This window comes from Leptosomus discolor, chromosome 2 (assembly GCF_034619465.1).
Source record: "Leptosomus discolor isolate bLepDis1 chromosome 2, bLepDis1.hap2, whole genome shotgun sequence".
In the NCBI taxonomy this organism is placed as follows: Eukaryota; Metazoa; Chordata; class Aves; order Leptosomiformes; family Leptosomidae; genus Leptosomus; species Leptosomus discolor.
The window spans coordinates 52,939,958-52,954,751 of record NC_141392.1 but is presented as its reverse complement, the minus strand read 5'-3'; the positions used below and the strand labels follow the sequence as shown (position 1 = coordinate 52,954,751).

Here is a 14,794-nt window from a genome sequence, read left to right as displayed (position 1 = left end):
GATGCTTTGCTGCTACGCAGTGACTTAATCAAACTTTTAAAGCATGCTAGAGCAGAACAACAAGAATACCTAAGACTAGGTGCAAGGAAGCCTCTTGTACAGTTTATGGTGTATAATGGGAGATGCTCCACAGTGCAATGACCTCAGATGCCAGCAAAATTTGGTTTAAATTTGTGTTGCATCACCACCCAGAAGACACTACGAGTAGGCTGGTAAAGGCACAAGGAAAGTGTTTTACGCGTCCAGTAGAGCAGATAGAAGGAGCTAACTAAGGCCTCCCTAGATGCAATACAACTCAAACACTCGTTGTGAAAGCAAATACCCATTAGACATTGAAGCACATGATCTCACGAGACTGGAGTAGAGGGGCAGAATCACCTCCCTCGACCTGCTTGCCACACTTTTTATGCAGCCTAGGATATGGTTGGCTTTCTAGGCTACAAGCACACGTTTCCATTTCATGTCAAATTTTTCATCCACCAGTATCCTTAAGTTCTTCTCCCTAGGGCTGCTCTCAATCCATTCATCCCCCCAGTCTGTACTGGGGCTGCCCCGACACAGGTGCAGGACTTTGTACTTGGCCTTGCTGAACTTCACGAGGTTCGCACAAGCCCGCTCCTCCAGCCTGACGAGGTCTTTCTGGATGGCATCCTTTCCCTCTTGCAAATCAACTGCACTGCTCAGCATGGTATCACCCGCAAACTTGCTGAGGGTGCAGTCAAATCCACTGCATGTCATTGATGAAGATATTGAACACCACAGGTTGCAATACAGACCCCGAGGGAGACCACTTGTTACCGATCTCTATTTGGACATGGAGCAGTTGACTGCAACTCTTTGGATGCAGGCATCCAGCCAATTCCTTATCCATCTAACAGTCCAATCATCAAACCCCTATCTCTCCAATTTAGTGACAAGGATGTTGTGTTGTGGGATGTTTAATTATATAATTAAAACAATGCACACATCTATAACAGACCAATAACACCAAAACTGAGAATGCTGTATCTATATATCCTCAATAAGTTTGTGGCCCTAGGTCCAGAAGTTTTTAAAAAAAAAAAAAGGATTCGGATCTGCTGGAAAAACAGAAAGATGCCTCATTTAATACTGGGCAACAAGGGCATCAAGAGAATACAGCCTTCTTTCTTCGTTTCCCATCCCCTCACTTCACATACATGAAAACAAGCTGAACGACTTCCTGCTTTCAGTCATTCATTTTGACAGGTCATGGTACATTCCAGCCCTACGCAATGCACCCTGCTGTGGTGGTGGAAATAATTCAGATTCGCTTTCTCAGGAGAATGGGTTTTCCATCTCACTGGCTATCAGAACACCATATCTCGCTGCCAGTTTAAAGAGTCAGCAGAAGAGCAGTAAATTATTTCTGCAATTTAAACTACTCCTTCTTTCATTATTTCTTTATGAAAGTATCAACTATCCTCAAAACAGAGGTATAGCAACATGCAACGCCTCTGTTCTGTATTCAGTGAAGCCTAGCAAAACTCTCTATGGGAAGGAAGTGAGTTCACAGGAAGCACTTCTACAAGTGCAGGGCGACTGAAGTTGGCTGAGAACGGGCTGCAGCACCCACTCTGCCAAGCCCTTCACCACCTCCACTGCAGCACACCTGTCAGGAAGGCTGGAAACCTGCTCCTCCAGCTTCCCACACCCACCAGAGGGACATGCACGCACCTGGTGGCAGCGGCCACCCAGGCAGCCCCAGCTGTTCCGTCAGGGCACAGAGCCAGCCCACGGCACTGCTGTCGCAATGGGAGTCCGTGAATGCGCTGTACCCTCCTCTGCTCACGCTGCCTCCTCCCACCCATGCATTTTCCTCACACCTGGACACCATTTCCACGCAGGATCTGCTATTCAAGCCCCACGGTCCGCAATCAGGAACATCACTGCTCTGTCTTCCAGCACACAGTGCAGCTGGATTCTGCCCGGCTTTCCTGGATGCAGTTAGATAACAACCTGCTGTGCTTCAGGAAGTCCTTTCCTTTTCCAGACAGAACAGCTACATATCCCAGCTTCTGACAGCTGTTTGACTCAAAGTTTGTTAAGCTTAGAAAGGAGCTGGAAAATAATTTCATAAAATGGCAGCCCAAGAGATATTCCCTACATCCATTTCCCAAGAGAAGAAATGGAAAACTCTGGGGCAACGCTGGCAGAACAGCTACACATGCCCTCCTGTACCAGGCACAGGACAGTCCAGAGCCAGGCCAGGCTGCTGCCACCACCACTACCTCCTTGTGAGAAAACAAGCGTAGAGCCCCACCTCTTTGCATGTAGGACTCACCACTGAGCCTACCGGGGGAGGCTGCTGTGGCACCAGAGGCAACCTGAGAACCACATTTAGTCAGAGCCAAACCAAGTTCCAGCAGGGCCAGCAGCACTCCAAGCCCTGGCTCTGACCCACCACCTCGACTCCCACCACAGAGCACCTGACAGGCCCATGGAGACAGCACTGCCCCAAGGCACGCTGGGGTGCAGCAGACACCCCTAGGACCAGCTCTGTGCTGGGGCAGACTGGCATGCTGCAGCAAGAGCTAGGGCTCTGGGGGAGAGCAGAAGTCCTCTCCCACCCTACAGGGTAAGGCATGGGGCTCTGCAGATCACTGCCCCTACCCACACTGCTCACTCCTAACCTCCAGAAAGCGATCTGTCCTTATGAAAAAAAAATCTGTACCCACAGATATATACACACGCACAAATAAATATCCATATCTGCAGTATACAAAAAGCATATGTGTGTGTGTCTGTAGTGTCCTGCCTAGTATACAGTATTATACCGACAATATTTTACTCACTTTCTGCATATTTAAAGACAACGCAAGTACAAAGCAGCTCTGCCTCCAACAGCATCCTGTAAACAGCAGTCCATCACTGAGCATAATAGATCAAGAAATTTAGGTATTTGCATTATAAGAGTGACAGGGACAAACCATACTGAGTCCTTCAGCAAGGGTAAATGGCTAGTCATGGTTGCATTGGTAAGTACTTAAGGAGCAGCCTACATTGTGCTAAGCACTGTACAAATATAAGGCAGATAACGGGTCCTTTCTCAAAGGCAAAGTAGGGTCCAGTTTACACTACAAAGATAGCATAAAGGACAGGCAGGGACACACCACGTACCAGGAGAACTGTGCCTGTTCAGGATGTACAATATTCACATCCCCCTCGCTGAACACTTATCAGCTAACAGAAGGTAGTTTTTCTCAGCTTCGCTTAAGTTTGCTGCAACAGCAAAAAAAACACTGGCAGAAATCTCTTTCCCTCAGCCTGCCCGAGAGGGCTTTGCCAGCAGACCTGCACAACAGAGTTGCTGTAGTAGAGACAATGGCTTGATAAGACAGACAAAAGAACATAATTAAGAGACTTAACTTAGAAAGAGGCCATGTTGGTTCCCCAATGCTTTAAACTGGCATTGACAGCAAGAAAGGAGACAATTCACTTCAACAGGGGCTGGCATACGGAAAAGAGGAAGAGGAAAGAAGGAAGGGAAAGTAAGGCAGAGGAAGAGAAAGGAAAGTAGAGAAATAACAGCTGGAGACAGTACATAAGCTGGGGCTAGGCCTGCTTATGCTCCCATAAAATTTGCGTGGTGACACACTTGTTCTTCAACACAGGGCTCATGCACAAGGATGAGAACCAGATCCAATCCACCATGTCACATTTATTCCAACAAGCATTTTGGTACCAGCCTTTGTGCTAACATGAGTAGGCGAGGGAAGAGACAAAGAAGAACTTCTGCTAGTTATCGACAGCAGGAAACACTTTTTCTGTTGATTCATCTCATGGGACAGCAGCAGCAGTTGTTTCTGAATGATCTTTGAGCTAGAGACCAGATGCTAGCCGTATGTGGCAAGACCAGTCACTACGGGTATCAGCTTTACATGTTCCAGCAAGACACTAGCACCATTTGGGAAGAGCAGCCCACGCGCAGTCATCCCCTCCTGGCAGCAGCAGCCCTCACATGCCTGCTGGCCGTCTTTCAGCCCCTCTACCTGGATCAGGTTTAAGAGGGTGACTCACACTTCCTTGTGTGCATCTAGGATTACTTGTAAAGAAGGGTCATCAAGGCCAGCCAATATGACTGTGCAGAAATCATTCCTTCTTTGACAGAAAACATTCCCAAGAAATAAAGATAAACAAAATCCAAACCAGATTTTTTAAGTCATCCAATGCTACCGACAGTAGAAAGACCAGCCATCAACATTTACAGTTTGTCCTACTGAAGCCACATACAGCTGCAAGGCAGAATCTTCCTTGAATATATTTCACAGTAGAACATTCTTAACTGTCCCTTTATTACTAATGGGGAATTATATCAAATTGAGCCAAGCTAGAGAGAATAGTCACAATTCTTAGTACAACAAAGCCTCACCTTTTTTCTTTTTTTTAACACAAGCTATTATTTATCATTTTATCAGAGCTATTTATACTTTTTGTATATTGTTCTTGAACATGAAATTATATGCAAAGTTAACAACTAAAGAAGTTTTAATGTTAATCTAGTTTAACTAGAAACGTGCAGTTTTCTCTTACGTCATCATAGTTACCTGCAGTGGGGAATTTACATGTTCTTTAAATTAATTATCAAAGGTACATTATTAGACTTAACTTTTCCAATAAATGAACGCCAAAGATATTTGGGAGTAAGAGATATTTCACATCCTCCTCAGTGGTACCGATTCAGACCTCCTAGCGACAGCATTAAAACCAGGATGAAAGGTGCTCTCAGTTTCACAGTAATGCACGCTGGCTGTCACCAGGGAAGCAACACATATTGTAAAAGCATACGTATGACCTTCACCAGCCACCAAGGGAATGCAGCAGACAAGTTCTGACTGCCCAGAGCAGTGCTGGGAAAAGCCCTAGTTGCCGTTTACATCATCTGCCACCTCAGAAACACCAAAACACCCTGAAAGGATATAGGAAGCAGTAAACCTTGATTCTCCAACAGGTTCTTCTGATCTTCCAGTGTCACTTACATGAAAGTCAGACTCTTCTGTTAATTATTTTTAACCAACAGATGACTATTTTAAAAGTCTAATAAGATGCTCGGTAAGTAGGTCAAAATAGTAGTAGAGTGTAAAGACACCTTTCCCCTTTTTCTTGAGATGGTGAAAATATTGAACAAGTTGGTCACTTAAACTAGAAGGTGAATGATTCATAATGTTGAAGTACACTCCTAGGGAACTCATGGTAGCCACCTACTTTGTTTAAATGCGATTACAAACAACACAAGGAGTAAGAACGGCATTTTATCATTACCAGTACAAATTAAGAAACATGTCAAGTGCTGCTCTATCACGAGGCCAGTACATGGGAACTTAATGTGGGAAACAATTCAGAAAGCAAGAAGGCTATTTCAAAAAAGTAAACAACTATGTCAACAAATAATCTTGCCAATTTCTAATTTAAGACCATAGTCATTGTTTACATAAGTATTTTTATTAAAACATGATACTTTTTTTCCATTCTCCTTCCACTGACATGCAGGAGTTAGACAGCACACACAAATACTGTGACAGATGTATTTTAGTTGAGTATGCTCTACTCTATGCTGAAGATGCCCAAGTAGTTGTGGCATCTCTACGTGATGCTAGTACCAAAACCTACGAATTTAAATACCAAGTAATAAATAAATAAATACAAATCGCAGGAGGAAAACATCTTCTAGACCAAATTAAATATCACTACTGGTGCTTAAAAACAAGGTAATTACAAGCAACTAAACAGCTATTTAAAACACCACAAACTAATGTGGGGCGGGGGGAGTAAGACTCATCACTGAGATATGCTGGAAAGTTTGATTCTACTAGATGACAGAGATGAGTTTACAGAGCAGCAAAGCTGAAAAGCTTAAAGATAGCTCAATTCACAGAACACCTTAAATACTTGACTGACAACATGATAGAAGGAAGGAAAACATATAAAAGCAAACATTAGACATAGCAAGGCGCAAAACACACAAGGCATCAGCAATTCTGTGGGTCTTTTTCTTCTCCCCAGTGTATCTATTAATGCATTTACATAAGCTTATGTTATTACAATATGTTTAATATAACAGTACTAACCTCATCATGCAATTAAGCCTCATTATGTATCACTACTAGCAGCAGCAGTTGGGACCATACTTCCTATCACTGTCAATTATTTCTCCTGTAAGACTGGAAGGTTATCTTTTTCTCTTTTTTTTTTTCCTCTTTTTTTTTTTAAAAAAAACTTCAGATTGCAACTTGGTTCCTCAAAAAAAATATCCTGACTAGGTTGATTCTGTGATTGTTCTTATTAGCGATTAACAGGTAAAGGGACAGATTTGCTTCAGTGCCTCTACCAGGTTCATCTCTAGTGCCTGAGAAGGTAACACAAATACAAACATCCCAATAACTGAGATAACAGAGACCATAAATGACAGTCAAACTCTACCCCAAAGTCCAGAGCATTAACCAAAATCAGCAGTAATTAGTCCATATTACTACACCAAGCTTTGAAGTCCAGCAATGGAGATGCTACCCACACTGTGTACTTAGAGCAGAAAATACCAGCAGCTGAGGGCAGAAAACTGGCGATTCTTATGTCATAGCTAAATCTGGGAGAGATCATGAACTGCCACATATTATTGCTTTTATGCTACAAATTAGTCATCCTTATATCTCAAACTATTACAGAAGAAAAGATTTATTTTCTTGCATCTTGGTTAATTCGCATCCTATTGGACTTCTTCTCAGAAGGAGGGACTAAGCAATCCAGTTAAGAAAAAAAAAGTAGATTAAAAATTGAATTTTTCAAGGCTGGTTCATACAAACACTAATTCTTTTCCAACTAGGTTGTTCCTCAGGTTAAGGCCAAAATTTTTTTATAGGCTTTGGCTATCTTTTAAGTTACATTTTACAGTTTAATTCAGCAGTGGAAAACAGCAGGAGCAATTAGGCTGGAAAATATTTTTATCAGCAGTCAAGTATTTCCTTGCTTGCGCCACAAAAACTGAACTGGAAAAAGGACTACAGACCATCTTAGGAGATGTCTCCTTGGACAGATAAAATTGTCTAATCAATCTTTTTGATCTCTCTTCTTGCATGACTAATACATTAAACTCCATAATTCTCCATCCCAAAAAATCCCTTCACAAATGTTTTTGGCCTCAGGTATCTCAGGTCATGTGAAATCAATTATCTTCAATAGGTATGCTTTTGTCTTTAAAAAGATTTATCACATTTGCCAAGAGTAAGCAGTAGAGCAGCAAAATGTCTTCAGAAGTATGGGGCCCGACATCTGCTATTATGTTAAAACAACCCTTAGAGGAAAGGAGAAAATTAATGAGCAAAAATGATGGAAAAGATCTATACAGCACACCACCCAGAAAGTTAGATAAGAATGCAAATGAATTAACGCCTGCTATAATGAGGGAGGGGCTGTTTTAAGATGCATATAAAGCCACCACATCACAAAGCACTCCAAGTACAGCTCACCAGTTTGCCTTCTGCCCTGTCTTTTCTCATCTTTACTTTATTAGGTGTCCTTCCACAGGAGGGGACCTGTCAGAGCCCAGGAGGGAAAACACACAGGACACCCAGCACCAAGCATTTGCCTTCTCACAGACCAACCTGAAGCTCCACCCTGGAGGACACAGTCCGCTCCCAAGCTGCACCTCAGCCTCTTCTTTGCTCTCTAACCCTAAACTGACATGCATTTCGGAAGATTGCAGAGCAGGAGCTTAAGATGCTGTAAAAGCATGGGAGGTCTGCCTTTACCCACACCAGGAGGTCCTACTGTGGGTCCAAACCCTGCCAGTGCTGCAGCTGCTGGCCAATGCAGATGTCAGGACACCAGCACAGGACCTGGAGGACTAGGATCATGGAAATACATGGAACAAGAACGCTGCAAATGCAGAAATAAGAGCGTGTAAGGCTTCTGTATATAAGAAGAATTAAATTGAGAGGTCAGATTGGAAAGAGATGGGAGTATGTGACAAAAAAGGAAGGGAGGCACAGCTCTCAGGCATGCAAGAGCTTTGAAGGCAGTTCCTGACACCATGGAACAATGGCCTCAGCTGGCTCCGTTCAACAGCCATCCATACCCAAGGCTTTTGACTTGAGGGGCAGGGAAACCCTCAACACTGTCATTTTCACTGAATACCACAAACATCTCAGGGTTTTATGTTCTTTTTGCAGAGCACAACCTTCCTAGCAATAAAGCAGTTTTGCCACCCCTGTGGGAGAACTTCCTAAATGTAATGAAGACATGATTCTTTGGGGAAGAGCCCCAGTTTGCCCATGCTGGATCTGTGAACTTCCTCTAGAGTGACAGCGCTAAGCTCCAACAGGCTGTGACAGATCTGACTCCATGGGTCTAAATTAAGAGTTAGGGCATCATGTTTCTTGCGCAAACTCTGGGTCCTACCTGCCAAGTTCAGGAATAGCAAGACAGGACAGTAACCAATCTGAGAGCAAACTTGGAAAAGAAGTACCCTGGAAAATGTGAACACGGAAGCCAGCAAATACTGACCCCTGCAAGGAGACAAAAAGACAACAAGGCTAGGACTGCTTAGACAAGGAGAGATGCAAAAATAGGACCAACCACACAAGCATCAAATCCTGTAAAGGCTAGGAAGGTGAGGAGATATAAAGTGAGAGAAGGGGAAAAGAAGGACAGGCAGAGCATGTCTGGAGCTTTAACAAGAAAAATTGGGTCTTGCTGGGTAAGCAACTAAGTGACAAAGACAGAAGTGGGAATGAAATAGGCAGGGCAATCAAAACTCCACATTTGCCAGGATTTGCTAGGCAGGCAAGCTTTCTGACACAAGAGGGTGTAATAGTAAGGGGGGGTGGGAAGAAACAGGGTCAGAAAGGAGGAGTAAAGAAAGAAAACAGGGCAGAAAAATCTGTACTTGCAGGGTCTAAAGTGGGACACAAGACTCCTGAATCCCTCAACATGCCTATCAAGTTTTCTAGAAACCTTATAGAGTTGTGAGTGCAAGCATCCAGTCACTACGCTATGCAATTACTAGCTGAAGTCTCAGAGGTCTGTATGATGGATCTAAAAGTCCCAGGCCTGCTCATATGCCATGCAATTGCAGATTTAAACTATCCTGTGAACCTGAATTCAAACTCTACTTTTAGCCAAGAGTTCCCCTGTAACTAATCAGAATAATTTAAAGCACAATTTTACAGGTAATCACTAACTGTGTGTCACATTAACAGACTTCCTTAGATCATTAAGCCCAACCCCTGCTGACACAGACATCATCTTGAAGTCCCTTCTCTACAGTGATCAAGCTCCATCTGAAAACCAACTAGATATTTTAGATGGTTTGCTTGAGTTTGCAGAAGAGGTGAACCCTCTGAGCTCTGTCATAAGGCTCAACAAAAGCTCTGGTTTACGTGAAGATATTACAGAAATCTCAAATCCTCTGGGTAATCTAACCGAAGTCTCAGATTGGGCACTCAAAATTAGTAGCTACTTCTGATATTTACCTTTGTCTGGAGTGGCTGTAAACACAGAAGATAGTACTCTCGCATTGTGGAAAGGTATTCTGAAAATACATCCATTAATACTTGTGAACTGCTAAGTATTAAAGAAAAAAGGACAGAAAGGGATAAACTGATATAAAAAAAAGATAGAAAAATAGTTTTACAGAGTCTGAAGAGCATACATTAACTATTCATTCAATTAGATTCCTCAATTGCTGGCCTCTACCACAGGAAAACAGATAAATCCGACTCTTGAAATTAGACTGGACAGAGCAATGGAAAAAACGCACATTAAGGAAAAACATCACATGGCTTAATATAAAAATACACTGAAATGCTCTGTATCAACATTTATTTGAATGTAAGCTTCCCTATTGGTTAAAGCTTGGAGAAATAGACTATTTCTCTAACAATTTTTATTCTTTTTAATTTTAACAAAATACTCTTACTAGACAATCATCATAGGCTTGTGAGCTGTAGTGTGTATGGCTCTGCTAAGGTAAAGATTTCTACAGCAAACACTGAGGCTTGGACAAGTACATTTATTGACCTTAGGACTCAATCCACTCTAAACGTGCTTGTGCTTTCATTTCAAAAAAATACATGCAAAAGATGATGCATTTTGTTCTAGCACAGTTCAAATGAAGAGCACAAACACAAGTTACTGTACTGTGAACTAGAGCAAGAACTTAGATCTCACTGAATAGGTGCCAGAAGCAGATACGGGTACCTCACAGCATACTTGAGATACTCACTGTGTTTTGCTCTACCTATTCTGTGATGAGAGAAGGGAAAGACATTACTGTCTGTCTTGATCCTTTGTAAAACCATACTGGATTTAAACCAAGTTCAGCGATTTTGAGTACATTATGCAATTGTAATTTTAGGATTTTTGTATGCCAAACTAGTTTATAGAGGCTCAGCTGGTTATTTTTTATTTATGTGTTTAACTGAAGGGCAACTACAATATAATTAACATGGAAGGACGAGTTAAGTTTTGGAGTGAACTTCGCAATTCCATATAGAATTCCTCAGTTTTTGTTTTCTGTAATGTAAATCAGATTACATTTACCCAGCCTCTAAAATCTCTCTATCCTGCTGAGCAGTTGGATCAATCTAGTTCACAGAACAGGAATTAACCACCCAAACAACTTCATAAATGCAAAAACTTCAATAAAACTGAAATCAGTCTCTACCTTTTCAAGTCACAGCTGAAACTAGACTTTGTTACATGTGATTCCTACTTAACACCAGCAATTTGCTTACAATCTGAACATGCCAGTCTGCATAAATCTGCATCCTGTTATGGCAAAGTAGCCATGCTCAAGTTTGAATTGGACATGCAGCACTTGGGAGTACGTCCTTTTATAGAAGTCTCTTTAATCACTAATGTGGGTTTCAGAGCTTCCGGTGGTTTAATGGGCCACGAAGTTACAGAGTTACTTCAAATCCAACAACTATCTGTCTATACCCCATGGCAGGGAAATCCAGGAGCAAAGCAGGATCTGCCTGAATACATAATATAAAAGGAAAAGCCACTTTATAAAATATATCCATAGATGTACAAGTATAAAGACTGAAAACAATTGCATCTATTTCAATACAAAGTCTGTAACATACAAACAAGTTACACAGCACATTCTCAATATCACTGTCATTTCTATATTCATGCCATCTTTATATCAGGGTAAGTCTCTACAAACAATCCTTCCTTTCTCACCACGTTTTCACTCTCTACTAGATCCTGCCCTGCCTAACCCTCCTCCCACAGGACCATCTTTCTTCTCAGCAGCAGCCAAAAGCGGGCTGTAGAGGCACCAGTTACACATACACACTCCTCCTCTAAAGAGCAAACTAGCCAAGAATGCATTGGATAAAGAGCGCAGGATATAAGCTTTCAACCAAAACAAACCTAAGCCAAAGTGAATCAACCAAGGCCACAAGCCTTGCATTGCCTAGTGTCCTGTTGCACAGGAAGGGAAGGTAGGTAAAAATTTCTTGCATTGCTGCCCAAGAATTTCAGAAGGGCAGCGCTCCAGAGGCAGCCGTTCATTGCTATAGCACTGTCATTGCTTACTTTAAAAAGAAAACCAAACCAAAACATCCACACACACCCTCTTCCTTCTATATTTATATCTGCTTTCAGGATTTCACATGCATGCCCCTTTTCATTAACAGGGTACAGACGAGTAGTTATCCCACTGGCAGCACCATACTGGCCGGAAAAAAAACACGAGTTTTCTCTGATAATAACCCAGGTTCCTTCACACATTCAAACCATAAAGTAGGGAAATCCCACTGCCACTGCACTCCTGGGCAAACTGTCATTTTTTACTACCAGCAGAACAGCATAAAAAAACGGGCTTTAAATAGGATCCCAAAGCAACCACCACTTCCTTTCTCGTCCCAAAACAGAAAACAAGATCCTCCCTCAGTAAGTTTTAAGTCAGTAAAAGGAATTAAAATGAAACAAGAAACATACAGCACGAGATCCAAGGAAAACTCAAAATTTCACAGTCAAGACTCAAGTAGCAATACCAGGTGGCTTCAACTGGAGGTTGGCAGAGTATTTTGGATGAGTAAAGCTGACTCAGCAGCAGAATAAACACAGTGACTAAGGTTCAAAATCTGCTGTATTGCACTCAGAAAACTGAATGTAGAAACAAACTGTATAAAGTAAGATGACCAAAACGCAAACAGACACCATCATGCAAATAACTGTATTGCAATATATTAACAAACAGAATCTATCTTTTTTTCTTAAACAACATGTAGTATCAAATGTTTATGTGGGGAAACGGAGAGAGAACAAACATTACAGTATTTAACCTGTTTTCAGTACATATTTCGACACATTTTACTAGGAGTATCCTACAAGAGTAAGAGCAAAGTATATTTAAACAATATTGTTCTCAACAGTGAATCAAACAAAATAAAACAGTACTTCCAATCCAACATTACCTTGGAAAACCGAGCATTTATCCATTTCGTAAAGGTCTTTTTCTGTACATCATTGTGTTCATCTGGAAAGAGAATATAAGAAGAAAACAATAGGTGAAAATGTATTCTTCTTAATCCTAGATTGCTCAAAACAGGTCATATTAAACAGTATCCTGACTCAGTGGGAGATTTTTTTGCCTAATCTGTCAAGAAAGCTGTTCAAACCTCTACAAGACTGTGGTACTGGTGGAGTCACACAGATGTTTCAACTTCCACTAGCAACCACAGCAGCTCCATCGCATTAGAATCAGCTTCACAGCACCTCCTGGGCAGGATACAACGCATTAAGTTCACAGGCTTCCAGCCTGGTGAAAAGCAACCTATTAAAAGCCCACAGTTTCATCAACAGACTTTGTCAATGCTCTTTTACCGGGATGCATCACTTCAAAAGTTGCCGAGGTCCTTATTCAAGCTTCTAATGCAGATCATATCCTCCTTGAGTACACAGCCCAGCAACTGCCGTAGTAAAACTGCTGGAATATCCCTTGAAGCACTTTCATCCTTATCCAGCCTGGTTTCACACTTGGGTTAGGAACCAATCAGTCACAGCCAAGTCCAGCTAAACTGTGGGAAGGGCTCAGAAGCCCTTCCCTTCAGATGCCCCTACTGGTGTGGCACCAAAGGACCACCACCTAGGCTCATGGAGACATCCAAAAGGACCCAGCAGGACAAGGAAGAAGGACAGGCAAGCACCTACAGGACAAAGCAGAGGGAGAAGCAGTGGCCTCCAGCTGTTCAGAGAGAAGACAGGTTCCCGGGTTAAGGAAGCCATTTAGGAGCTCCTGCAAATTTTACAGAGGCTGTCCCACTAAACCAGGCGGAGTCACCTCCTGCGGAGCTCTGCCCATATCACAGGACACCTCTTGGGTAAACTGCACCGAGCAGTGCTAAGGCCAAGACTATGCCTCATCACCTGCATTTAAGTGACAGTGAATTACCTGCTGACAACAGACCAGGCAAAGGAAGTTGGCCCACCATGGATTTTCAGGCCTGCTTGCTGCAGCCAAGAAGAAAATATACACATGCAGCCTGTGAAAGGCTTTAACCTCCAAATCCATGCAGCAGACCACAGCCAAGGGAGGCAGTGCCTTCCACCAGGCAAACTCAGTTTGACAGCTGCAGCACAGATCATAATCTCCAAGAGGCCCTCAAGATTCCACGAGTTTCTTGACAGACCAGCCTCAAGGTAAGCTTCAGGCACCCACAGCACAATGCTGCCTGGGATGTTCTCTTGTAGAACTTCTTGGTAGCAGCTGGCACCAATTTTTCCAAGCCCCTTACCACAACAAAGCATAAGACCATCGTGTTCAGACCCTTTGTCCCTGCACTAGAATGAAGCCATAGAAAAAAAATTTGGATTGAAACTCAAGTGTTCCACTTCATGAAATCATGAAAAGGAAGAAAAAATATGCAGTCTGAAGATATAACAGATTATGATTAAAAGGCACCACTTAAAAGATCATATGACTTAGCAGCAACTGAGACTGTTGTACAGTGAAGTTCTACCTACAAACCCCAGATGTTTGTTAAAATTAAAAAGAAATAATAAAATCACAGAATACTACCAGAAGGCTCCTTAGGTAGATGACCTCAAAATTTCTTGTTTCTGGCCCAATACGCATCTGAAACTAATACATCTAGCCATAAACCTGTTACACACAGACTACTGGAGCAGTGGAACAAATGACCAGGTGTGTTTTTACCTAATGGAATATATAAAATATAAACAAGTAATAGTGGTTACAGCTTAGTCCAGACAAGAGAAGTCATATAGGTAAGAAATGAGATGCCATGACAGTTAGAAGACTTAAGCTTTATGAAAATGTTCATATCAGTTTAAAATAAAACCTCAGTTCTGGACTCTTTTTAGGCTACGGACAAAAAACTGCTTAGGGCATGCCAAAGACCACACATCTGCTGCAACATGGCAGCCAGCAGCCATTGTTTCACCCTTCTGTGCCTCTCCTCTCTGCCAGCTGAAGCTGACCCAACACAGCCTACTCCTCAGTTGCACTTTGAGCTCAATGAGAAATCAAAGATCGCCCAATGCAGCAGACCTTGCTTAAAACAGAAGGTGGAAGTTCAAGGTGTTGTTCTGGAGAATAAAATTACCTAAAAGATCTTATTAACCATTCTGTCTTCCCTCAGTGAAACAGGGCCTTGCCATCAAAGACACATAGGAGTTACCAGCAGGATACTCAGTACCAAGCACCCACCTCACAGGAGACTGACAGGGTCAGGACTTAAAACTCCAAATATACTGAATATACTTATCCCATTTTTTTCCCCTCCAAGTTTGTTTTTTAGGAGAC

General features: G+C 42.2%; 1 protein-coding gene across 1 annotated transcript in view; it reads right to left on the bottom strand.

Annotated features, from left to right (window-relative positions):
* UTRN (utrophin) overlaps positions 1-14,794 on the bottom strand; it is a 397,724-nt gene that overhangs the window by 314,556 nt on the left and 68,374 nt on the right. Inside the window, exon 2 of the mRNA XM_086461077.1 lies at positions 12,444-12,505. Within this exon, the coding sequence (XP_086317203.1) occupies positions 12,444-12,505 (62 nt within the window). The remainder of the gene's footprint in view (positions 1-12,443; positions 12,506-14,794) is intronic.